The sequence below is a fragment of the Phacochoerus africanus genome, chromosome 7 (assembly GCF_016906955.1).
Source record: "Phacochoerus africanus isolate WHEZ1 chromosome 7, ROS_Pafr_v1, whole genome shotgun sequence".
Classification (NCBI taxonomy): domain Eukaryota; kingdom Metazoa; phylum Chordata; class Mammalia; order Artiodactyla; family Suidae; genus Phacochoerus; species Phacochoerus africanus.
In genome coordinates this window covers 34,203,582-34,230,470 of record NC_062550.1, presented here as the reverse complement: position 1 = coordinate 34,230,470, position 26,889 = coordinate 34,203,582, and the positions used below count along the sequence as shown (strand labels likewise).

Below are 26,889 nucleotides of genomic sequence, written 5' to 3'. Positions count from 1 at the left end.
GATACTGGCAAACAATTTTCCAAAGGGGTTGCTGCATTTACACTTCTAGTAGCAGAGCCAGCTACATACTATGTGGGGCCCAGTGCAAAATAAAAATGTGGGGCTCCTTGTTTAAAAAACAGGGTGTTCAACTAAAAGCACTAAAACATAAAATTTTTTCATTTCTTTTGCAGTCTCTTGCAGTGACTCTTAAACTTGCTATTTAATGTCACCTTAAGTAAAGAAAAAAATATCATTTAAAATTATTAGCATACATTTTCCCATTAATCTTTTTTTTTTTTTTTTTTTAAGGGCTGCACCAGTGGCACATGGAGGTTCCCAGGCTAGGGGTGGAATTGGAGCTGTACCTGCTGGCCTACACCACAGCCACAGCAACGCCAGATCCGAGCTGCATCTGCAATCTACACCACAGCTCACAGTAACCCTGGATCCTTAACCCACTGAGTGAGGCCAGAGATCCAACCTGCATTCTCATGGATACTAGTCGGGTTCCTTAACCCTTGAGCCACGATGGGAACTCCCCACTGATCTTTATACTGTGCAATGCCAGTTTTAAATGGAAACTCATGTGGAATCACCAAAATTACACAATTTGTATTTCATAGCTAGTACATGCCTATGTATTTCATTCTTATTACAACTGTGGAAAAGCTGCAGGATACTAACTCAAATATTTTTATTTCATTTCATGATACTTGCACAATCTACCAATACTCTCTACCTTCAGCTTGCTGATAAGGATAGACTGAAAGGAAAGAAACTATGGTTGTGTAATCTCTCCCTTTCCTTATATACCTTCATTTTTAGTGTAAGTGTTTGCCTAATGCTTGGAAGTAACACACAGAAAAAGTTATGATAGGATTCCTTGGTCATTCATGTTTCTTAGAACACCATCGCTTTATTTCTGCACTCAAAGTAAGTTCTGGTTGGTAAGGAAAGCTCGGCCTCCTGAGACTGTCTGCACCCTCCCTCTCCTTCCCTTTACTAAGTTGTAGGTGTAAGATATTTATCTTGTACTGGTTTTGAATCTAGCCTAACTCCATGCATTGCAGGTCTAATAGGATTCTGTACATATGGGTCTTCTTGAATGCTATATGCAAATGGTTGGTAAGGAAGACTGTACACATGCATACGTTGTGTGTACCTCTTCTGCTCTTGCTCCGTTGTGCTTTTACTTATAAACACAAGTTCAAAGGCAAAATTATTAAGAATTTCAAAATTGTGACAATTGAGCATTAAATCAAGTGCAAGTTCCCTCTGAAAGCAGAACCCTAAGCAATTGCACAGTTACATGCCTATGAAGCCAATTCTAGTTTAAGAAGAGTTCTAGTTAATCCACAAACTTTTCAGCATTTGGTATTATCAACCTCTTAATTTTAGCCATTTTTTGAATGTGTAGAGATATCTCATTGTAGTACTGATGTGCATTTCTGTGAACATATTAATGAGTGTATCTTTTATGTTTATTAGTCATTTGGGGTGTGTGTATGTCTGTGTGTGATGCCTGTTTGCCTATTTTTCTTTTTCTATTGGCTGCTTGTCTCTTTTTTTCTCTCTCCCTTTTAAATTTTTTTCTTGATTTGTAACAGTTGTTTTTATATTCTGGAAAGAGCATTATATATATTACATGCATGCAAATATCTCTCTCCATTTTTTTTGTTTTTTGTTTTTTGTCTTTTTAGGGCCACACCCATGGCATATGGAGGTTCCCAGGCTAGGGGTGGAATGGGAACCATAGCTGCTGGCCCACACCACAGCTACAGCAACGCCAGATCCAAACCACATCTGCGAACTACACCACAGCTCACGGCAACACCGGATCCTTAACCCACTGAGAGAGGCCAGGCATCAAACCTGTGTCCTCATGGATACTAGTCAGATTTGTTTCCACTGAGCCATGATGGGAACTCCTCTTTCCCCATTCTATGACTTGCTTTTTACTCTCTTATCATGTATTTAGATTACTGGAAGTTCCTTTTTTTGGTGTTCTCTGAGGCATGTGGAAGTTCCCTGGCAAGGGATCAAACCTGCACCACAGCAGTAACCTGTGCCATAGCAGTGACAGTGCTGAGTCCTTAACCAGTAGGTCACCAGGGAACATCCAGAAGTTGCTAATTTTAATATATTTTAGTTTCTCAGTCTTCTCCTTTGGGGTTAACTGCTGGTTTCAGAAATCTTTGCTTTTCTCCAAATCATAATGATATTTTCCTATATCATCTTCTCAAAGTTTTATTGTTTTGTCTTTCACATTTAGATCCACAATCCATCTGGTAACGGGTAGGAGATCAAACTTTGTTAATGCTGCTTTTAGTCAATAAGACAATGGGATGGGTTCCCAGTCCAACTCTGGCTTGTTCTATATAATAAATCCTACTATGACTTCATACTAAAATGAGTAATGTTTTTAAAATGTCTGTAAAATCATAAAAAACAAGGTTTTTTGCTTGTTTTATGGAATCAAAGTTAGTTCTTTAGAAAAAAGCTTCCACTAATAGCAAATTTAAAGATTTAGCTTCAGAATAGACAGTTCCACAGCTATTCTAAATTCTGCCTGCTAAGACTTTTGAGTATTACAGTTAAAATGAGGATGTCAATCGTGGGTAGATCAAAGTAAACTCATCAAAAAAATTCCAAGAAATCCTGAGATGATAATATTCTGGGTATATCTACACCTTGTCTTCATATTGGAATGACAGCAATACCATGATCGTTCACATTGATCCATCCTATTCGTCACCATGATTTGTTTTATTAAGACAACATCCCCTCTTTCCCGTCATTGGTCTTGACTCTTTCCAACATATTCTACATTTGGCCTTTATCTATTCAGCCTCATTCCTTGCCATCAGTGGCCTATTCCAGCTGAACTTTGCTCCCTGGTAGACGCCACTTTGCAGATGTTGGTCCTTTGAGAACCTACCTCCATCACTCTGCTCTTCCCTGGTTGGTTCCTATTTGTATTCCAGGACTAAGCATTATCTCATTCAGAAAGCCTGGTTTATAGAAAGTGCTCAACAAGTTTAGGGATTATTATTATTAAAGATCATGTAGTTAAGAGTTCCCTGGTGGGACAGCAGTTAAAGGATATGGCATTGTCACTGCTGTGGCTTGGATCACGGCTGTGGCACGAGTGAGATTTCTGGCCAAGGAACTTCTGCGTGCTGCAGGCATGGCCAACAACAACAACAAGATAGTGTAATTAAAATCAACTATACTTCAATAAAAGTAATGTAATTAAAGGTGTCTCCCCAGAGTGATTATTGGTGGAGTGTATGAATGAGATGAGTGTTTGTTGAATAAATGGATGAATAGGTCTTCGCTTTTATCACGTTAGCAACTTTCCATGTCAGACGATGTAAGAAGCTTGTGGAAGAAAATGTGAGAAAACTTACACTTCAGATGACGCCGAGAATGTAACTCGTTTTCTCTCCCAACCTAACCTAAAGCACTCTCCTTCTTCTCAGCCTAACTGGATTCTTGAGGTGAGATCATCGATTAGCTGGGGCTTGGCTCGGCCGCCGCCGCTCGGCTAGTTGGGGCTGGATCCTCCCTCCGGAAGTGGCTTGGAGGCCGTTGTGCCGGCGTCGTCTCCCTGGCTCGGCTGGGCGGCTGGGGGTTTCGCGCGGCCATGGCAGACCCTGACCCCCGTTACCCCTGCTCCTCGATCGAGGATGACTTCAACTATGGCAGCTGCGTGGCCTCCGCCAGCGTGCACATCCGAATGGGTACGTGGCCCCTCGCCGGGCCCCTCTCGGCCACCCTCGTCTGTCAGGCGCGCTGCGGGTCTCTGGGGGGCGGGTTTCCGGTTTCCGAGGCGAGCATCCCCCACGGTGGTGCTCTGAAGACAGCGCCTGAGTCCAGGGGTTCAGACCGCAGCCTTCCGACCCTGCGGGTACCCCATCTCGGAGGAAGAGCGTCCTCCCTCCGCAGGGGTCAGAGGGGGAGGAGAAGTGGTAGCCCCGCTGTGCTCTTTGACACCTGATCTGGAGTCCCTCAGTCTTCTTGGGTGTAGAAAGGGACAGCTGAAAATATCACAGCCTGAATCTGGCATCTTTCAATTAAGAGAAACCAAGGGTTACTTTTTCGGTGAAAATAAGCTTATTATGTGATCGTTGTGACGCACACCTGAAAGGAGTTACCTGCTTGAATGTTTTTGGTTTAGAGCAGGTGAACAGCGTTTCAAGTTTCTATGCCCTTGTCTGTCTTTGCCGAATCGTAAGATCTGTGAGGGCAGGCACCATATCTATTTCGTTGCTGTTTTTTCTCTGCAGGACCTAGAACTCAACATTTTGAGGCAGTTGCTGGAAATGGAAGTTTCCTAAGACCATGTTAGTTATGTTACTATGCAATGTTCAGTGGACAGAAATTATTTGAATTTAAAATGCTCAGCTTCATGCAAGTGGAATTCATTGTCTGCTCTAGTTCAGCCAGTTGGTCACGGAAGCTGCCTCAGGTTTTCATCCTATATGGCAGCTGGAACTTGTCCTGGAAGAGGAATTATGAAGAGGTTATGCACAGAGAATCTTGATTCCTAGTATCTGTATTTCTAGAATTGAATTTCGAAATTATTTTGGCAAGTGGGCTCAGCTTTTAAATTAAAAAGTTGTAAATTGTGGTAAAATACGCATAACATTAAAATTTTACCATTTTAATTATTTTTAAGTACAGTACAGTATGTTAAGCATTTTCACAGTGTCACCAGAATGTTTTTATCTTGCAAAACAAACTCTATACTCAGCAAACAACTTCCCACTTTCCCCTTTCCCAAGCTCCAGGAAGCCACCATTCTACTTTTCTGTTCTGTGGATTCGACCACTCTAGATCCCTCATCTAACTGGAATCATACAGTATTTGTCTTTTTGTGACTGGTATATTTCAATCAGTACGTTTTTAGCAAGTGCATTCATTTTGTGGCATGTCAGAGTTTTTTTCCTTTTTAAGGCTGAATAATTTTCCATTGTATGTATAAACCACATTTTGTTTATTCATCTGTTGGTGGACACTTGGGTTACTTCCACCTGACTATGACTATTGCCGCTATAAACAGAGGGGTACAGGTTTCTATGGGATCCTGTTATCAGTTCTTTTTGATCTGTATGCAGAAGAGGAGTTGCTGGATCACATGTGTTTTAATGAAAAACCTGAGTTTTTTCCCTCCTGACTGAGTAGGGAAGGTTTTTCATCCTCTGTTTCTCCTTTACTTCTGACATTTCTGGTCACCAAAAGTGTGGTGGCTTTCCCCTCACCAATAATTCTCCATGGCATCACCTGGGTGTCCTACAATTTAACTTAATTCTGATACCACGTAGCACTAGGAGATAGTGTCAGATCCTAGGGGTTAGGGACTCAGTTCCACAAGACTGCTGCCATCCTACTTTATTTTTTATTTTTATTTTTATTTTTTTTTGCATTTTAGGGCTGCACCTGCAGCTTATGAACTTCCCAGTCTAGGGGTCAAATCAGAGCTACAGCTGCCACCTACACTACAGCTCACGGCAACGCCAGATCCTCAACCCACTGAGCATGGCCAGAATCGAACCTGCCTCCTCATGGTTGCTAGTCAGGTTCATTACCGCTGAGCCACGATGGGAACTCCACTGCTACCCTACTTTAAATGTTTAGTGCAAGCACTAGGTCCCTAGGTTACCTACAACTTCTGTCATACTTGGTTACAAATCAGTTTCCCATCACCCCTCCTTAGGTTTGATAAATTTGTGAGAGTGGCTCACAGAACTCAGGGAAACACACTCAGGTTTACTGGTTTATTAAATGATACAGATGAACAGCCAGATGAAGAGATATATAGGATGAAGTCTGGGAGGGCCCTAAGCACAGGAGCTTCTGCCCTTATAGAGTTGGGGTGCATCACCCTTCTGGTATGAGGCTGTGTTCACCAACCTGGAAGCCCTCCACACCCCAAATTATTATTATTATTTTGCTTTTTAGGCCCACATGTGTGGCATATAGAAGCTTCCAGGCTAGGGTTTCAGTTGGAGCTGCAGCTGCCAGCCTATACCACAGCTACAGCAACACTGGATCTGAGCCTCATCTGCGACCTACACCACAGCTCACAGCAATGCTGGATCCTTAACCACTGAGCAAGGCCAGGGATCAAACCCGCATCCTCATGGATACTGGTTGGGTTCGTTACTGCTGAGCTATGACGGACCTCCCTCCCCACCATTTTTTTTAAATCTCTTTACCGCCACACCTAGAGCATATGGACGTTCCCAGACCAGAGGTTGAATCAGAGCTGCAGCTGCTGAGGATCCAAGACCATGGCAATGCCAGATCCTCAACCCACTGAGCAAGGCCAGGGATTGAACCTACACCCCCATGGATACTGTGTCAGGTTCTTAACCCACTGAGCCACAGTGGGAACTCCCAAACTATTGGCGTTTTATGGAAGCTTCATCACATGGGCCTGATCAATGATTAAGTCCTTTTTCAGCCCTTCTCCTTTCTCAAGAGAATGTGGTACAGGACTGAAAATTCCAAGCTTCTAATCACGGCTCCTTCTTTCCAGGGACAGCTCTTATCCAGGAGCCCACCCAGAGTCATCTTTTTAGGACAAAAGACACTCCTGCCACCCAGAAAACTACAAGAGTTTTAGGAACCCTGTGTCAGGGTAATTGGGCTGGTAACTAAACTGACTACATCTTTGTTAAAAAGTGGTATGTCATATGTCCCTGGGTGGCTTTTTTTTTTTTTTTTAACTAATTAAAAGATAAAACAGAACCCCCCCCCCCACATTTTTTTTTTAAGCAAATTAAGCCAGCCAGCCTAACTAATACTTTAAGGAGAGCAACTGTGACTTCCAAAACTTTTATTTCCTCACTACCCTTTCATGAAGTAAAAAGGGATTGCTTTAAAAATATAATGTGTATGTCTTCTGGAAAATGCTTTTGGAATATTATACATTTAAAATGCCAAGGCTTACTTTAATTAAAAAAATTGGCACAACATAGTAAGTCAACTATAATTAAAAAAAATTCCAAGGCTTATTGGAAAACAACAAATCATGAAGCTACAGAGAAATTATTTGAGAATGAAATCTGAGTACAGTCTCTCCTTGAGCACTTTCATGGTGTCAAATAAGCTAGTTTATATAATTTGTTGTTATGTAAATGTTATGTATAGTAGTCTATTAAACTAGTCTATTTTGGCAATATACCATATTTATATTTTTGAAACACTAAGCTTACTGTTTTGTAGACTCAGAAGCACAATGTTATGATCTTTGGGTTATTTTTTATTTTAACATTTTTTTGGCAACATCTGTGGCATATTGAAGTTCCCAGGCCAGGGATCGAATCCAAGCCGCAGCCACACTTTGTGCCACAGCTGTGGCAACAAGGCTTGATCCTGGATCCTTAACCCACTGCGCCAGGCTGGGGGATTGAACACTGTGCCTCAGCAGGAACTTGAACTGAGCCGCGGCAGAGACAGCACCACAGGAACTCCTGTGGGCTTATTTTTTAATAATAATTTGCAACTTTGTATTTTCACTTAGTAGATCTTATATTTAAAAATATGTATATACATATAACTTTATTATTTTTACCTATAGTGATCTTCTATATTATGTATGTACTGTAATTTATTTAATCATCTTCTGATGGATACTTAGATGTTGCTTTTCTTTTTATTCCTCCAAATAGTGCTTTAGGGATCGTTCTTCCACATTGTTGTGAATTTCTCCAAGTATTGCTCTATAAATTTTTAGAAGTGGAATTACTGAGTCCAAAGAGTTTGTGCATTTTAACTTTGGTTGATGTCAGTAATTATCCTCCAAGAAAATGCACCTGTCGACTGTCCAGCAAACAATCTACGAGGGTACCTTTTTTCCCACCCTGGCCAACGCTGAGATCATAAACATTTTAATAAGTGGCAATCTGGTAGATCAGGGGTTGGCAAACATTTTCTACAAAGGGCCAAATAGTAAATGTTTTCAGCTTTGTGGGGCCAAACGGTGCCTGTGGCAATTACTCAACTCTGCCATTGTAGGGCAAAAGCATTGTTGGAAGGACACACAAATGAGAGTGTGACCGTGCCCAGTAAAACCTTGCTTATAAAATCAGGTGATGATAAAATCAGGATTTGGTCCTGGCCAGAGTTTACTGACTCTTGTGGTGGGTAATAAACAATGGTATTTTATTTTCATCTACTTTTCTTTAGCTAGGTGAGTGAAGGTCAACATTTTTCTTAATTTATAAAACTTTATTTTAAGGATATAGCAGTAACCAGATAATATTTTAGTCCTCCTAGAGTTGTTGTTTGGTGGGGAAGTTGGGGAGACAGACCCTAAAAGGGTAAGCAAATACATAGATTACTAGCAGTGGTAATTTCTCTGAAGAAAAGAAACAGTGATGGAATAGACACTAGGTAGGGTCTAGAATGGCAGCTATTTCAGTTAGGGGATAGTCTGGGAAAGAACTCTTAAAGGAGACAGTTATATGAGAGCTAGCCAGATATATTAGTTATGTATTGCTTTATTAAAAATTACTCCCATATTTAGTAGCTTAAAATAGCAAATAGTTATTCCCTCGCATAGTTTCTGAGAATCAGGAATCCGAGAGAGGCTTAGTGAGGTGGTCCTGGTGCAGGGTGTCTCATGAGAGTCCACTAAAGATGTGGGCTGGGGAGTTCCCATCATGGCTCAGGGGTTAGCAAACCTGACTAGCATCCATGAGTCCATGAGGACAGGTTTGATCCCTGGCCTTGCTCAGTGGGTTGAGGATCCAGTGTTGCCATGAGCTGTGGTTTAGATTGCAGATGCGGCTCGGATCCTGTGTTGCTGTGGCTCTGGCATAGGGTGGCAGCTGCAGTGCCGATTGGACCGCTAGCCTGGACACCTCCATATACCATGGGTGTGGCCCTAAAAGGCAAAAAGACAAAAGATGTGGGCTGGGGCTATAGTCAGCTGAAGGCTTGGCTGGGCTAAAGGATCTGCTTCCTGGAAACCTCATTCATGCGGATGTTGACAGAAGGCCTTAGTTCCTTGCCAATGACCCTTTCCATAGACTGATTGAGTATTTTCTTGGGAAGGTGGCTGGCTTCCCCAAGAGCAGACAATGCATGAGAGATCATCAGGGAAGTAGTGTCTTTTATGCCTTAGACATTGTAATCACACCCACCGTCACATCTCCCTTATTCTGTTTATTAGAAGCAGGTTCTTAAGCCCAGTCCACATTCAAGGGGAGGGTATTTAGGCTCCACCTTTTGAAGGTAAGCGTCACATACTTATAGGCATGTTTTAAACCACCACAGTCTTCCCTCTGGCTATAAATTATTTATCTTTCTTCCACTTGCAAGCTAAGACACCCTCTGCCCCCCCCCCCCACCCGCCAGAGTCGAATCCCATTATAGCATCAGTGCAAAGTTCAGAACCTTGTCATCTAAATCAAGTTCAGGTATGGCTCTGTATCCACATATCCAACATCCAGTGGTAGAACAGGCATAATTTGGTGGTATTTTTGACAATTAAGTTCTTCAAAAAACAAGTTGCCTGTGATTCTTTCTTAGGCTCACTCCATTAGATAAAAGCCACACCCAAATGTCTTAGAGTAAGTTTTGGCTGAGATGATGAGGCCGAGACTGATGAGTGACTCTTTCCTCAAGTCTCTCAAAGCCCAGTGGTTTGAATGGTTTTTCTGAGGTACACGGCTGGATATTTGTGAGATTTTGTTTTGTTTTGTTTCTTTCTTTTTTAGGGCCACACTCGAATAGGGAAGTTCCCAGGCTCGGGGTCAAATCGAAGCTCTAACTACCAGCCTATACCACAACCACAGCAGCACCAGATCAGAGCCGAGTCTGCAACCTGTACCACAGCTTATTGCAACGCTGGATCCTTAACCCACTGAGCAAGGCCAGGGATTGAACCCTCATCCTCATGGATCCTCGTCAAGTTCGTTCACAGCTGAGCCACGATGGGAACTCCCATTTGCGAGGGTTTAACAAAAGATTTTACAGTCACATTCTCTATCTCTTCTCACATTTTGATGCGAGCAGCAAGAAGCCAGCAAGTGTATGCTCTATCTATTAAGCACATTTTCTACTTTCCATGTTCCCACAGGTGACAGTGTTGCTAAAATTTTTTGTCAGCAATAACAAGGTTTTTTTTTCTTCCAGTTTCCATAAGACTTTGCTCACTTTAAGCCCTCCACAGTCTCCTTAAAGGCATCATGCTTCTACATGCTTTTACCTCAAAGACCTGCCAGCTTCTACCCAATATCTGGTTCCAAAACCTCTTCCACATTTTAGGTTTTTGGTAGAGGTACCAAAATCTGTATGAGTCTCTATTGCTGTGTAACAAATTACCACAAAACTTAGTGGCTTGAATAAACATTTATTATGAAGTTCTAAGAGCCAAACATCTAAGCGATTCTAGCAGAGGGTTTGTCGTAGGTTATAGTCAAGACGTTGGCTGGGGCCCTAGTCATCTGAAGGTCTGACTGGTGCTCAAGGATATGTTTCCAAGAAGCCTTAGTCACATCACTGTTAGCAGGTGCCTTCATTTTCTCACTGGCTGTTGACAGGAGACCTCACTTTTCCCACTTCACTTTTCCAGAGGGCTACTTGAGATTTCTCACAACATTGGCAGCTGGCTTCTAGAGCATACATTCTTAGTGGGGACTGTATTGCCTCCAGGAGGGTGAAAATTGGTTCCTGAAGTGGAGAGCAAAACATCTCAGATATTTCAATGGTTTGTAGCCTTCCAAAGAGTTGTGATACCCAAAAGATGTACAGTATATTTGTGGGAGTTCCCGTCGTGGCACAGTGGTTAACGAATCTGACTAGGAACCATGAGGTTGCGGGTTTGATCCCTGGCCTTGCTCAGTGGGTTAAGGATCCGGCGTTGCTGTGAGCTGTGGTGAAGGTCGCAGAGGCGGCTCGGGTCCTGCGTTGTTGTGGCCCTGGCATAGGCTGGTGGTTACAGCTCCGATTGGACCCCTAGCCTGGGAACCTCCCATATGCCGCAGGAGCGGCCCAAGAAATGGCAAAAAAAGACAAAAAAAAAGATGTACAGTATATTTGTGGCATTAGATTTTTATTCGGGGACTGTTAGGAAAATAATGTTCAGCAGACATCTTAGATGGACAATGACCAAAAAAAAGTGGTTGAGAAATACTACCTTAGAGCAAGTAATCTAAGAAAGAGCAAGTAGGTAGCCATATTGCCTCACATTTTTTTTCCAATATAATTGACAGATGTTATCTTTTATGACTTAATCTTAGAAATAACACACACTGCCGCTTCTGCCTTACTCTCTTTGTTAGAAGTAAGTCACCTAAAAGGAGTGTCAAGAGTTATGGGCATATTTTAAACCATCATTCTATGTAAAGAGTGATAAGGGTATTCCAGACAGAGGAAACAGCAAGGGCAAAGTCCCAGAAGCAGGAAGGATCTGGCATGTTTGGGGAACAAAAAGGTAGCTAGTGTGGGTAAATCATGTTGAGGAAAAGGAAAAATAATATGAGATGAGGTTAGAAAAGTTCTATATCACGTAGGGTCTTGTAAGCCCCATAAAAACTTCAAAGTTTTATTCTAAGTGGAAGGAAAACCTTTAAAAGTAAGCAGGGAGTCACATGATGTGGATTACTTTACAAAAAGATTGCTGACGGCTGTGTAGAGAATGGATTGGGACAATAGGTGGGACCAATGAAAGCCTGGAGGTTAGTTAGAAGGCTACTATAGTCTGGGTGGATGGTCCTGCAGACTGACTGGAGAGGTGGCAGAGGAAGCCAAAGAGGTGGATGTGTTCAGCTTTGCAAGTGGAAGTAGTTGCTGATGGATTGAGAAGAGGGAGGGGAATCAGAGATGACTGACATTTTTGGCTTTGGGGATGCTGGTTCTGGTTACCGATTTGAATAGAAGTGATGAGTTCCTATTTTAGCCTGTTAAGTTTGAGTAGAAGGGGGAGAAATAGAAGGGCAGAAATTAGGACTCAAAAAAAAAAAAAAAAGATTGCCGTTTGGCTTGTATTCTTTTCATATCAATCAGATCTTTTATTTTTCTCTGTGAGCTGTGTATGTATACCTTTTGCCACTTTTTATGTTATTCAAAATAGGTGTCAAATGTTGCTTTTTTGTGGGATTTGATTGAAGTTCCCATTTTAAAAAGAGTATATAGAAAAGCTGTGATCTAGGGGATATGCATAAGGATTATTTTTATGATGTATTAGTTTAGCATATGTTTCTTTAATATGTTTTTCTATTACAAAAGTAATGGTGGTATGTTAAAAAACCAAATTAGCAAAGAATTGAACATGGAAATCATCCTCAGTCGTGATTCCCAGAGAAAACCATTATTAACACCTTTGTGTGTATTCTTTAAATCTTTTATCACATATGCACTTGTACACATATGGATACGAATACACATTAAACATACAGTTTTGAACTGTAGAATAGTTCCATAAAATGTTAAGGATTGGCATAAACTTTCACTGCTTAATTGAGACTATATGTTACATGCAATGGGTTTGAGTTACACAAGGTGCATGGTGTGAGTATCAAAACTAAAGAATATGGCTTTTTAAACAGTCCAGAAAATCTCTTGGGGGAACTAATGTTTTGACCTTTTGATTTAGCAATTACATTTGCAGAAAGATAGCTCAGATAACATTGTCCATGGGAGTACTATATTCTTTTCTTTGCTTTTGTGAAAAAGGTGGAAATGACTTCACAAAACTTGCAGACATCAGGGCCTTTTTAAGAAAGTAAGTTGTAGATCTGTTGTGGAGATGGATACCGTTAATCTCCTTTTTGTTCCAGATTACTTCTTTCTAACAGTGAAAGACAAACATCATATGATATCACTTATAGGTGGAATCTTTAAAAAATGGATACAAATGAATTTATTTGCAGAACAAAACAGACTCACAGACTTTGGAAACAAACTTATTGTCACCAAAAATTTGGGGGGCCCTTAGGGATGGACTGGGGTTTGGGATTGGTATATGCACACTGAGGTATATGGAATGATTGGCCAGCAGAGACCTGCCGTATAGCACAGAGAACTCTACCCAGTATTCTGTGGGAAAAGGATCTGAAAGAGAATATATGTGTTTACATGTATAACTGAATCACTTTGTTGTACAGCAGAAATTGTCACAACATTGTAAATCAACTGTACTTCAGTAAAACTTTAAAAAATTAAGGAGTTCCCGTCATGACGCAGTGGTTAACGAATCCGACTAGGAACCATGAGGTTGCGGGTTTGATCCCTGGCCTTGCTCAGTGGGTTGAGCGTCCGGTGTTGCCATGAGCTGTGGTGTAGGTTGCAGACGCGGCTCGGATCCTGCGTTGCTGTGGCTCTGGGTGGCTACGGCTCCGATTTGACCCTAGCCTGGGAATCTCCACATGCCACGAAAACGGCCCTGGCAAAGGTAAAAAGACAATAAATAAATAAATAAGAAAAAGAAAGATGATCTCTCCCTAGGCAAAAGTAGAACTGATGTACACTGTGACTGTGAATCAGTGTTTAAGATATATGTTCATTAAAACCTTTTTAAGACATTAGGAAAAACTCACTATGTTTTGGAAAGGGTGCCAAAAGGAAACATTGATGAAGATTTAATTTGGGGGGGCCCTTTAAGGATTAAATCTTTAATGTTTATGAAAATCCCTTTATTCTTATATTTATTTTATTACTTGATAATTTGGCAGACACACCATCAAAGCACTTCATCGTTCCTTGAGAAGCCAAGTCTTTAGCAGGAATTTTTTTTTTTTTTTTTGGTCTTTTTGTCTTTTCTAGGGCGACACCCACAGCATGTGGAGGTTCCCAGGCTAGGGGTCGAATCGAAGCTGTAGCATCTGCAACCTATACCACAGCTCACAGCAGCACCGGATCCTTAACCCACTGAGCAAGGCCAGGGATCGAACCTGCAATCTCATGGTTCCTAGTCGGATTCCTTAACCACTGAGCCACGACAGGAACTCCAGGAATTTTTTTTGAGAACACTTATGTGTGTTGTCATGAGAGTCAAAAGAAAATATCACATCTTTTGTTGGGTAAAAGTCATTCAGCAGTGTTTTTCTTGCCTAAACCTAGTGCTCTATGGAAGTTATATGGCTCCATTATTGTTTGAGAATAATACCTTTTTCCTGGCTGGCAAAATTCATCTTTTGTTAATTCAGTATAAATTCATTTAAAGGCAACTAAAATTTAATGAGTAGTTCCTGTCATGGCTCAGTGGTTAACGAATCTGACTAGGAACCATGAGGTTGCAGGTTCAATTCCTGGCCTTGCTCAGTGGGTTAAGGATCCAGTGTTGCCATGAGCTGTGGTGTAGGTCACAGACGGGGCTCAGATCCCGAGTTGCTGTGGCTCTGGTGTAGGCTGGCGGCTACAGCTCTGAATAGACCCCTAGCCTGGGAACCTCCATGTGCCGAGGGAGCAGCCCTAGAAAAGGCAAAAAGACAATAACATAAATAAAATATAAAATTTAATGAGTATTTCAATCTGTGCCATTTCCTTATATGAAAATAAGACATGCTCCCTGTTATTAAGGAGCTTTTTTGTCTTTAGAGTCTAATAGGTGTGAAGGACAAGTAGACTTATCACTGTAGAATAAAGTGACTAGAAGTATGTTTAGGGTCCCTTGGGAACATGAGGCAGAACATTGACTTCAGACTGGGGAACAGCTTCATCTTGAAAGATGATTAGCAGTATGTTAGGGAGAGGTAGGAACTGTTAATATTTTATTTCTGAAGTTGGTGGTAAGTTGAGTGTTCACCGTATTATTTATATCGTCAGAAGACTTTAGTAATAAGTACTTTTTGGAGTTGATTTATGGATGTTGGTGATAAAATATTCAGAAAGAAAGAATTTCTTATGTAGAAGCTAGAGGCAGAGGTCGTAAAAATGAGAAATAAAAATAAGTGAGTGAAAGTAAACTTACATATTATTTGCCTTTTAAGGATAAGTTTCATTTGGGGGAAATAATTGTACTGCTTGGAAATTAAGATTTGTTTAAAATTTATTTATAACCGGAGTTCCTGTTGTGGCTCAGCAGAAATGAATCTGACTAGTATCCACGAGGACGCAGGTTTGATCTTTGGCCTTGCTCAGTGGGTTAAGGATCCGGTGTTGCCGGGAGCTGTGGTATAGGTCACAGACAGGGCTCGAATCTGGCATTGCTGTGGCTGTGGTGTAGGCCAGCATTGCGGCTCCAATTCAATCCTAGCCTGGGAACCTCCATATGCCGCGGGTGTGGCCCTAAAAAGACAAAATTTATTTATGACCGTATACTCTGTATTTCTGCTTTTCAGTTTCAAGATAGGTTCGTTCTTTAAAATATTATGTTTTTAATCTTTTGCTTTGTTTTATGTTATACACATATGCATTTAACGCTTTTTTTTTTATCTTGGTGAAAACATATTCTGGGCCATTAACTTAATTTTTTTAAGCTCATGCTTCCTGGAGTATAGTTATCACTTACATTTTGACGTCTTTGGAGTGTTTTTTTTTCTTTTAGTTTTAATTACAGATTATATTATGTGGGTTAAGATTTAAGAAAGAATACATAAATCAATTTAATGTTTCTAAGAAGAAATTTGATCTTGCTGTTCTCTAATAAATGTTAGAGAGAATAGTCATGTGTAATTTTTTTCTCTTTCAGCCTTTCTAAGAAAAGTCTACAGCATCCTTTCTCTGCAAGTTCTCTTAACTACAATGACATCTACATTTTTTTTATACTTTGATTCTGTACGAGCATTTGTACATGAAAGGTAGGTAATAATGTGATTCTGAATCCCTTTCAGCCACTGCATGTGAATGAAAGGACATAATATAACAAAGCTAGTTTTTTCCATTACCTTTTGAGGTTAGAATGTGAAAAGGTTCATAATTAACTCTTGTAAATAAGTTTTGATAAGGAAAATGTTCTACAACGTGGTTTTTACCTCTGAACTTTTTAGCTTATAGTTTCATAGGATTGAACCCTCATCTCCTGGAATAGTATTAAGAATTTTTACTGTATACAGTTTTTTTAAGTCTGAATTTTTTTTTTTTTTTGCTTTTATTAGTCTTACGCCTTGTCCCCAAAGCCTAAGACAGTGCTTGAAAAATAAAGGTACTTAAAAAAAGTTTATTTAGTTTATCTTAGTGGTGGATCATAACTAGGAAAATTTCACTGAAAAGTTTTTAAAGGAGTTCCATATGATTCATCCCTAATTTTATATCTGACTTCCAAAATAATTTTTTTATCTGACCTCCAAAATAATTTTTTTCCATGGCTAAAAGTAATATATATTCTTTCTATTAAAGGAAAGGAAAAATAAAAACTGAGTAGTTTCTTAAAAGTAGATCATTTCCTTCCTCTGTCCCTTTACAGAAGAGGAGTCTTGAACTATTAATTTGCTATTTGAAGTAAAGTTCTTTAAATTACAGCTATATAGTAAATATCCTAAAAAAGTATTTAGATCTAAAGTTCATTTATCATTTAATAGTTTTTTATTGTATTTTAATTAGGAAAAAAGCTGTATGCTAATTATAAAAGTTATTCAAATATGATGTAAAGTTCGTGCAGTAAAAAAGGCTACCTCTTCCCCATTCATTGTGGGGAAATTTTTATCCTCCTGCTCCTCTTCATATCACAGTCCTCAGATTTTCCACATGGAAAAATAATTTCTTTTGACAGTTTGGTATAGATCCAGATTTTTTTTATTGTACTTTGACAAACACATAGACAAATTTTATTAAATTGAATACTATTTAATAAAAGATACTATTTATGGTATCTTTAAATTTGAGAATGCTTTTAATTTTTTGTCTTTCAGTCCTGCCTTAATTTTGGTGTTTGCCCTTGGATCTTTGGGATTGATTTTAGCCTTGACTTTAAACAGACATAAGCATCCCCTTAACCTCTATCTGCTTTTTGGATTTGTGAGTATTTTGACAATATATTTTCCTTTAACACTTATTCCTGAGTTTTAAACTTATTTAATTGAATGCATATACATATCTAACAGTAGCAGAACAAAGTTAATGAGGTTTTTAAGGAATCCTAAGGCTTCATTTGTATGACATGATTTATCTGATGGTATATAAAATCTAACAAGAGTAAGTGTAAATGTAGTTAAGGGGAAAGAAAAGCTAGAGGATGAAGCTTGGTATTTCTGACTCTTTTATTGAGGATATGGGTTCACCTACTTATGACAATGGCTTAAACAATGACAGCTTAGCAATGGCCTAAATAAGATGCTGAATGACTCTTTAGTAAGGTTGTCAGGAGCCCAGATATGTGCTATGGTTCAGACATTTCTAAAGTGTTGCATGGTGTAAGATAGCTCAGCACCATATCCACATTCTATCCATTTATTTTAAAAAATGAAAAGAAGAGAGCAAGCGTTTCTGCTTTTCAAAGTTGTTTACCTCTCTACCCACCTTCTGTTGACTAGAATATAGTTTTATGACCAGATATACCTGCAAGGGAAGTTGAAAAATGTAATGTTTAATCTGAACATCTGTGCATTTAGTAAAAATTCTGTTACTAGGGAAGAATGAGTGAATGCTATTGGGAGAGATGTTTCAAGACTCTGTCACACCATAATACTACCTAAATGTTTTATTCTTCCTGTGTTTGTGTGGGATAGTGAGGTTTTTATAAATGTGCATGTGATTTGCAATTTAACTTTTATTTACATTATAGAGAGTAAGAAAAATATAATTTTCTATATTATTTCTAGAATTTTCCTGTTACAGATATGAAAAATCAACTTGAGTTAAAGTGATAGGATCATAATTTAGAATCTAAATATTCTCACTCAAATAATTGAAGTCTCATTTTCATTATGGCGGGCATATTTGGTTTTTTGGTTGTGTTTTTTTTTTCTTTTCTTTTGGCCACACCCATGGCATGTGGAAATTCCTGGGCCAGGAACTGAACTGACGCCACAGCAATGGCTCCTTAACCAACTGAGCCACCAGGGAACTCCACGGTGGGCTTATTAACTTACCAGTGTACTTCATAGATCATGCATTTAGAATAATATTGAACTTCTGGAAATTAGAACATATGAATGACATAGTATACATTTCACATGCATCTATGTAATTTCACTTTCTTTTTTTAGACACTGTTAGAAGCTCTGACTGTGGCCTTTGTTGGTAAGCCATAATTGTGCTTCTGTATGGTACAGCTTTTAATATGGATAAATCATCTGGGTAAAAAAGTATTTGGGGCTAAAGCTTAACATCACGGAAGTCATATTAAAAAATGTAGCATTGGATGAAGAATTCCTTAAATGTAACAAAAATGAAATGTTTATATAGTTCAACAGAGTTTAAAGAAAGTAGAAAAGAATTAGGAAAACAGTAGGAATGGAGAAAAATATTCATTTTGTTTATCCATTTGTAAAAGTAAGAACCATAGCTAACCTTTTCGCTATTTAAAGGAAATTAAATCAGTTTTTGGAAGAACTGATAACATTTTGAGCCATGTACTCAGAAGAGCTCAGCATTTGAAAGGAGAAGTCTGTTATAATTTCTTGATGTACACAATGTAAGCCTCGAATAAAAAATTTCGTGGTTTATTAACAATAAAAATTTTGATCGTCTCAAAATGTTTATTCTGTGGTACCAAAAAGGTGAGAATTGACTAGACCTCTCAATAACAGTAAATTGTTATCCCTTATGTTAATATATTTATCTCTTCCTATTTTGTCATATTGATTTTAACTTCTTTGTGCAAGTTTGATTGAATCTGTATATTGCTTGGTAATCCTTTTTTTTTTTAATAAAACATTCAGAATATAAATAAGTAATAGAAACTACTAAAATAAATAGGATTGAAATTTCTCAACATAGAAAGGAAGTATTATTAACTTGTTATTTGTTATTACCTACTGATGTTACTTACTATTAATGTTATTACCAAGTCCATCTCTATTCTCCTTGGCTCCCACCATTTGTAAGGGATGTAGGAGAGAAATTTATTTCAGGTTTATTGGAACCCATCTAATCATACACTGAAATTTCTGAAAAGAAGCAAAAGTGATTTTATCTTTTCTGCATTCATCTTACTAATCCTGTAATGGCATAAATAGAGAAAATCCCAGTTATGTAGCTTTTGGAAATAGAAAGAACTTGGATTATTAATCCCTGAAAAATCAAAAATTATTTAATGGTTTTGGGTTCAAAGGACTTTGATTAATTAACTAATTTGTTTGTTTTTCTGCTTTTTAGGTCTGAACCCGTGGCATATGGAAGTTCCCAGGCTAGGGAATCTGAGCTGCAGCCGCCAGCCTATGCCACAGCAGTGTGGGATCTGAGGTATGCTGTGACCTACACCACAGCTCACCACAACGCCAGATCCTTAACCCACTGAGCAAGGCCAGGGATCGAACCTGCGTCCTCATAGATACTAGTCGGTTTGTTACCGCTGAGCTACAACGGAACTCCCGAACTTAACTTCAAAGAGGTTGTAATTTAGCATTCTATTAAGATGTTAAGCAGTTGTATTACAATAGCCATAATTAATCCAGATGGTCATTCTAAAATTACAGGAGGGAATTTGGTATATATTCAGTAAACCCCCAATAATGTACTCCAAGATAATGCAGATGTGGATATAAAGCAATTTGTGGTTGGTTTCTGTTCCCTGTAGGTTTGGTGAATGCCAGACCTCAGACAGCCTCAATATTTTTCTTGCCCAGGAATTCGTAGCCAGCCTCAGGACCCAGAATTATCCCTGTTGATATTTAAGCCATTGATGATCACAACAGATGGTGATAAACTGCAATTGAGACGGGGAGGAGTGAGAATCATTTCACCATATCCCTCAGACTCCTAACCAGCTGGCTGTGTAATGTCTCTCCAGTCATTTCTTTAACTTCATAATAACGTGACTCCCTTAGGTTGTCTATTTTGGAGCCTTTTTATTACATTATGAGTATGGTTTTACTGTACCAGTATGCAAGGCTGAATAAGGAGTCTTTTTATAATTGTTCTTATTGGCAAGTAGTATAGGACAAAATAAAGCATTTCTGTTAAATGACAGAAGAAAAAACCTTTTATATATTGAGGGTTTATATATTTTTTAATCTTTTATAATTTTACAGTTACTTTCTATGATGTATATATTGTTCTGCAAGCTTTTATACTGACTACTGCAGTATTTCTTGGTTTGACTGTATATACTCTACAATCTAAGAGAGATTTCAGCAAATTTGGAGCTGGGTAAGTTATGTATTTCATGGCTGTGCTAGAGATCTTTAATATTACCTAGTTTTGAGAGATGCACTATGCTGTTAGCTTTGAGTACTTTTAAAATGGAGGGTAATGAGAGGTCATATCATTGAGACCTGGGGCCAGGCCCCACTCTCCCAGAACATACTAGGGTGGAAAGTGGCTTTGAGTCATTTGCTTCCCCATTATATAGAAAGCGAAATGAATGCTAAAGAAATCAGCTTTCTAGAGAGGCTAGACTTACATGCTTTATAAATGGTGTTAATTATTTAGATCTTCATCTTAATGTTACCATCCACATTTTTGTGGCAAAAGCAAGGTAATTGACCAAGGTACTGGAAATGTCTGCATGAACTTTAAAATCTTTTTGATCTATCTAAATTAACCTGTACCCTTCTTCAAACTCATAAATACAGGAGTTCCCGACGTGGCTCAGTGGTTAACGAATCCGACTAGGAACCATGAGGTTGCGGGTTCGATCCCTGGCCTTGCTCAGTTGGGTTAAGAATCTGGCGTTGCTGTGAGCTGTGGTGTAGGTTGCAGACACGGCTCGGATCCCGCGTTGCTACGGCTCTGGCGTAGGCCGGTGGCTACAGCTCCAATTAGACCCCTAGCCTGGGAACTTCCATATGCCGCGGGAGCGGCCCAAGAAAATGGCAAAAAGACCAAAAAGAAAAAAAAAAAAAACTCATAAATACATGGAATGACTTTTTATATTAGGATAGTGGTGTTGCCTTCACCTTGGGAAGAATGCGTAGACTCTTTCCTAAGCTCATAGTGTCTTCCTCTTGGCACATAATCACCCAAACATTTTCTGCTCTCTGTCTTGTTGCAACACTAAAAATGTGCAAATGGTCTGCTCTTGCAAAAAACTTTCTTTCCTCCTTCTTTTTTTCTTAGTAATTCAGATTACCAGAAGCCTCTGTTGGCATAAATTATAGTTGGTCAGCCAACACGGACAATTGTGTAGAATGCTTAAATAGTTGTATTAGGATGGAGTTTGATTTAAGGAGAGGCAAATTTTTTTTCTCGTTTCCTATTTTGTCTATTTGTGTAGGGGATGTTTCATCCATATTTGTGTGGTCTATATGGTGAAAGATTTGCTCTCTGAATCTTTTTGCCATCCCAGTCTCTAACTGTGCCCTTTCCTCCCATCCACTCTGCTAGAGTCTCTAGAACCCCTGTTCTGGTAAACAGTCTTCCCCATATTTCAGCCTCTTCAGAATAGATTCTTTCTTTTTCCTTATCTCAGCAGAGACTCGATCCCTCTCTGAAAACACTGTTCTCTAGCTGTTCATTCGCCTATACTCTGTGATGTTTGGGGAGGGGGTCGGGGGGTGACTGTTAAAACTGCTTCAGTTCCTGAGCGCTCCTTTCTTCATTCTTGGGCATGGTAGACATTCACTGCTTTAAGGTTTATGCTCTCTGGCTATGTATTCCTCTTTCATGTCTAGCATACTCATGCCACTTTCTTCTACCTTTGTGCTGTTGTTGCCATAATTTTTAGTTCCACGTGTGTTATAAACCTCATACTACGTTATTTTTATTTTTTTATTTTTTTGCTATTTCTTTGGGCCGCTCTCGCGGCATATGGAGGTTCCCAGGCTAGGGGTCGAATCGGAGCTGTAGCCACTGGCCTACGCCAGAGCCACAGCAACGTGGGATCTGAGCCGCGTCTGCAACCTACACCACAGCTCACGGCAACGCCAGATCGTTAACCCACTGAGCAAGGGCAGGGACCGAACCCGCAACCTCATGGTTCCTAGTCGGATTCGTTAACCACTGCGCCATGACGGGAACTCCTACATTATTGTTATTTTTGCTCTAAATATTATATTTTAAAGTGATTGTAAAAATAGATAGTCTTGGAGTTCCCATCATGGCTCAGCAGTAACAAACCTGACTAGCATCCAGCAGTTGCATCTGAGACCTACACCACAGCTCACAGCAACTCCAGATCCTTAACCCACTGAGTGAGGCCAGGGATCTAACCTGTATCCTCATGATGCTAGTCAGATTCGTTTCCACTGAGCCATGATGGGAATTCCATGGAAATTTTAATGGATATGCATGTTCACAGAATAATTTGTTATTGTTACTTGGTTTAAAAATGCAATTATGTTTTATTTGTATATATATATGTGTATGTGTGTGTGTGTGTATATATATATATTTTTTTTTTTTTTTGTCTTTTTGCCATTTCTTGGGCCGCTCCCATGGCATATGGAGGTTCCCAGGCCAGGGATCCAATCAGAGCTGTAGCTGCCAGCCTATGCCAGAGCCACAGCAACACGGGATCTGAGCCACGTCTGCGACCCACACCACAACTCACGGCAATGACGGATCCTTAACCCACTGAACGAGGCCAGGGATCGAACCTGCAACCTCATGGTTCCTAGTCGGATTCGTTAACCACTGAGCCACGACGGGAACTCCTTGTTTATATATTTTCTAGAAGTTTTATATAGCTCTTTGAGTTAAAATACATCTAGTGATATTTAGCTTCTATCAACATTACCTTTATGTTCCAGTTGAAAACTTTAAAAATGATACTTTTAGCTAGTTTTGTACACCAAAAAAACAATGTTGAATCGGTAGCTGTTCTCTCAGTTTCTGGATATTCTGTAGTAGTCATTGTATGTTTAAGAATTCTTACATTTCAATTATTCTTTGGCAAATATGAGGATGGATTTATTTCTTCAGAAAATGTTGAATGGGTTTTCAAAGTTTTTTAGTTATGAACAATATTCTAAATTATTATTTTGTTTTTATAGACTATTTGCTGTTTTGTGGATTTTGTGCTTATCAGGGATCTTAAAGGTAAGTTGTTTTAGAATGGTAACTTGAAATCTCAAAAAGCTGTAAGAAGCACCTTTTTGTAGGATGCTTAGTTATAATTATCTGGAACATTGTATATAGAATGATTTAAAAATACTATTTTAGGAGTTCTTGTCATAGTGCAGCGGAAATGAATCTGACTAGGAACCATGAGGTTGTGGGTTCCATCCCTGTCCTCACTCAATGGGTTAAGGATCTGGTGTTGCCGTGAGCTGTGGTGTAGGTCGCAAACACGGCTCAGATCCCATGTTCCTGTGGCTGTGGTGTAGGCCAGCAGCTACAGCTCTGATTCGCCCCCTAGCCTGAGAACCTCCATATGCTGCGGGTGTGGCCCTAAAAATCCAAAATAAATAAATATATATATATATATATATATATACACATATATACACTATTTTAAAAATCAGGGCCTTATATTAACATTATTGCTTGAGAGAGTGCTGAATGAACGAATGAGTTAAATTACATAGAAAGAGGGCCCACATTTTAATTGCTAACCTTCAAGTGGCACAAGTAATACTGAAAAAGAAATATGTTTTTAAATAATTTATGTTTGGAATGTTACTGTTCAAAGTCAGGTAATTTAATAGAAAGGAGGCTATCCATTGATTCATCCATTTACCTTTTTATCCAGTAGAAATGAGGGTAGACCTGCCTTGCCTTTTCCTCTTTTCTTTTCCTCTCTTTTCTTTCTTTTTTGGGGGTCGTACCCTTGGCATATGGAGGTTCCCAGGCTAGGGGTCAAATCAGAGCTTAGCTGCTGGCCTACACCACAGCCACAGCAACATAGGGTCCAAGCCGCATCTGTGACCTACACCACAGCTCACGGCAACACCGGATCCTTGACCCACTGAGCAAGTCCAGGAATTGAACCCATGTCCTCATGGGTACTAGCCGGCTTCATTACCGCTGAGCCATGGTGGGAACTCCCACCTTTTTCTGCTTTTAACACTTATATTCAAAGTTGTGTAGTTATTAAATAGCATATATAACTTAGAACAAGTAACTTAAGTATTCTTAGTGCTGTTCTTAAATATAAAATTATTATTTTATTCTCTTGCCTGTAGGTATTTTTTTACAGTGAGACAATGGAGTTGGTCTTGGCTGCTGTAGGAGCTCTTCTTTTCTGCGGATTCATCATCTATGACACACACTCCCTGATGCATAGGCTGTCACCTGAAGAGTATGTATTAGCTGCCATCAGCCTCTACTTAGATATCATCAACCTATTCCTGCACCTGTTGCGGGTTTTGGAAGCAGTTAATAAAAAGTGATTGAAAGCAGTATATAGAAATGGATTCATTAAGTAATAAAGTTCGAAATGTAATCAACTATGCTATGTACTTCTGAGCTATTACTGTAATATAGTAAGATAGTGACATTGTATTAGTATTACATAATGGAAATTGTAATTATATGTAATATATATTAAATATATAATTACTAGATTATATAACAGTAATATAAATCTTGCTATTTATGTTGTCTCATTTCTAAATCCTTGATTTGGAATCTGAGATAAGAGATAACAAAATTCTGTTTTTGAATTTTTTTCAATCTTAAATTTGCCATATATAGATGATTCATTTGCAATTCAAAAATAATTTCATGGGACTTCTCTTGTAGTGCTGTGGTTTGTGGATCCAGTGTTGTCACTGCAGCGGCTCAGGTTCCTGCTGTGATGTAGGTTTAGTCCCTGACCCAGGAACTTCCATATGCTGTAGGTGTGGCCGTAAATAAATAGTAGACTTTCTACTACTAAATAAATAAAACTTCTTGAGTAGATAAATGCTATCAATTTACCTTTGTCTAGTGATTTTATCTAAATTTCCCTTAAGTAGATAATATTAGATATGATTTTGATTTTAAAGTACTTGTGTCTTTACCATTATTTATACTTTAGTATAAACCTCCTTTTACCATATTTTAATCTTATTTAGAAAGGAAAAAAGTATAAAAGATTAATTCCACAAAGTTATTCAGTATTATAATAAAATTATTTTAAAATGTTAATGACATTTAGTTATAAAATGATGTATTAAAAATTAAAAGTCTGCTTCACAGATATTTTGACATCAAATTTAACATTTGGTACAAGTTTCATTTAAAAATTACAGCAGTTCCCTGGCCCAGGAACTTCCACATGGCACAAGTACAGCCAAAAAGGAAAAAAAAAAAAAAATTATAGCAGGATATCAGTGGCTAGTGAAACTTTGGCAGATTAGTTTGCTAGAGTGCCATAACAAAATACCACAGACTGTATGGCTTAAACAGAAATTTATTTTCTCACAGTTCCAAAGGCTAAAAGGCTGAGGTCGAGGTGGCAGCAGGGCTGGTTTCTTCTGAGGTTGGTAGATGGATATCTCCATGTATCTTCATATGGACTTCTTTCTGTGCCTGTTGTGTCCACATTTCCTCTTCTTAGAAGGATACCAGTCATATTGGATTAGGGTCCATCCTAATACCTCATTTTCCTTTAATTACTTCTTTAAGGACCTTATCTCCAAAATAACAGGCACATTCCGAGGTACTAGAAGTTAGGACTTTGCAGTGGTCTGAATGTTTGTGCTTTGTGTCCCCCAAAGTTCTGTATTGAAACCTAATGCCTATTGTGATGGTGAGGAGGTAGGGCTTTGGGGATGTGATTAGGTCTTGGGGATGGAGTTCTCATGCATGGGATTCGTGCTTTTATAAGAGACCCCAGAGATTCCCTCACCCTTTCTGCCATGTGAGGTGACAGCAAAAAGCACAGTCTATGGACCAGGAAGAGGGCCTTTAACTAGACACAGAATCTGCCAGCACCTTGATCAGAACTAAATTTGAAATAATTTTTTTTATAAACACTACCAGTTTTTCTTAGTAAACACCACCCATGTTTTGTTATGTCTGCTTGAATAGACTAAACCAGACTTCATCGTACAAATTTTTAGGGGATACAACTCGGCCTATAATACTCAGTAAGCATTTTCCCAGCTAGTAAACTGAAGTAAATTAGTAGAATATAGATTTAGCCGTTGGTGAGTTTCAAATGTAAATTTGACTCCATCACTATCAGTTAATTGTTGAATACCCAATTGCATGATGCTGTGCTCACGGTTAACATAGTATCAGAAGAGCGTCACCAACTGATTATGTGACCTTTGGCAAGTTACTTATCTTTCTGTACTTTGATCTTTTACCTCATCTTTATAGTGGGAATAATAACACCTTTACTGGGATGTTGTAAGGATTAAATGAGATGGATATATCATATAAATTGTTTATTAATGTCAGCTGCTATTATTGTTATTATTGTCAGTCTAAAAACAGAATGTATTGAATTGTGACTAAAGATACTAAATAAGCAAATGCATATTTGATATTTTAAAAATGTAAGACAGTGCCATTTTTTCCAGCAAATTATTGTTTGGTTTGGGGAATGTAGTTTCTTTAATAAAAATCAGAGACCTCTAATTAATTTATCTTTTTAAAATGATAAGTAAACTTAAAAATTTGTTTTAATTTCTGATATGACAAATATTGTAATTTCTAAGAGTATAAAGAGATTACAAGACCAAGAAGTTTGAAAAAAACTGTTTTAGAGTATTTATTATATTTCGTAAATGAACCATAGTTATTCATAATTCTTCTGGCAATGATTTTTATCTGGTTCCTTTTTTTTGTCTTTTTTTTTGTCTTTTTTTTTTTGCTATTTCTTGGGCCACTCCTGCAGCAGCATATGGAGGTTCCCAGGCTAGGGGTCGAATCGGAGCTGTAGCCACCAGCCTGTGCTAGAGCCACAGCAACGCGGGATCCGAGCCACGTCTGCAACCTACACCACAGCTCACGGCAACGCCGGATCGTTAACCCACTGAG

The 26,889-nt window shown here is 38.9% G+C and overlaps 1 protein-coding gene across 1 annotated transcript; it reads left to right on the top strand.

Annotated features, from left to right (window-relative positions):
- The first annotated feature begins 3,541 nt into the window (after positions 1-3,541).
- Positions 3,542-25,250, top strand: TMBIM4 (transmembrane BAX inhibitor motif containing 4). Its single transcript, XM_047787140.1, has 7 exons — positions 3,542-3,725; positions 15,629-15,737; positions 16,788-16,893; positions 18,084-18,117; positions 20,070-20,187; positions 22,971-23,016; positions 24,102-25,250. The coding sequence occupies exons 1-7, from the start codon at positions 3,629-3,631 to the stop codon at positions 24,306-24,308; spliced, it is 717 nt and encodes a 238-aa protein (XP_047643096.1). The 5' UTR covers positions 3,542-3,628; the 3' UTR covers positions 24,309-25,250.
- The last annotated feature ends 1,639 nt before the right edge of the window (positions 25,251-26,889 follow it).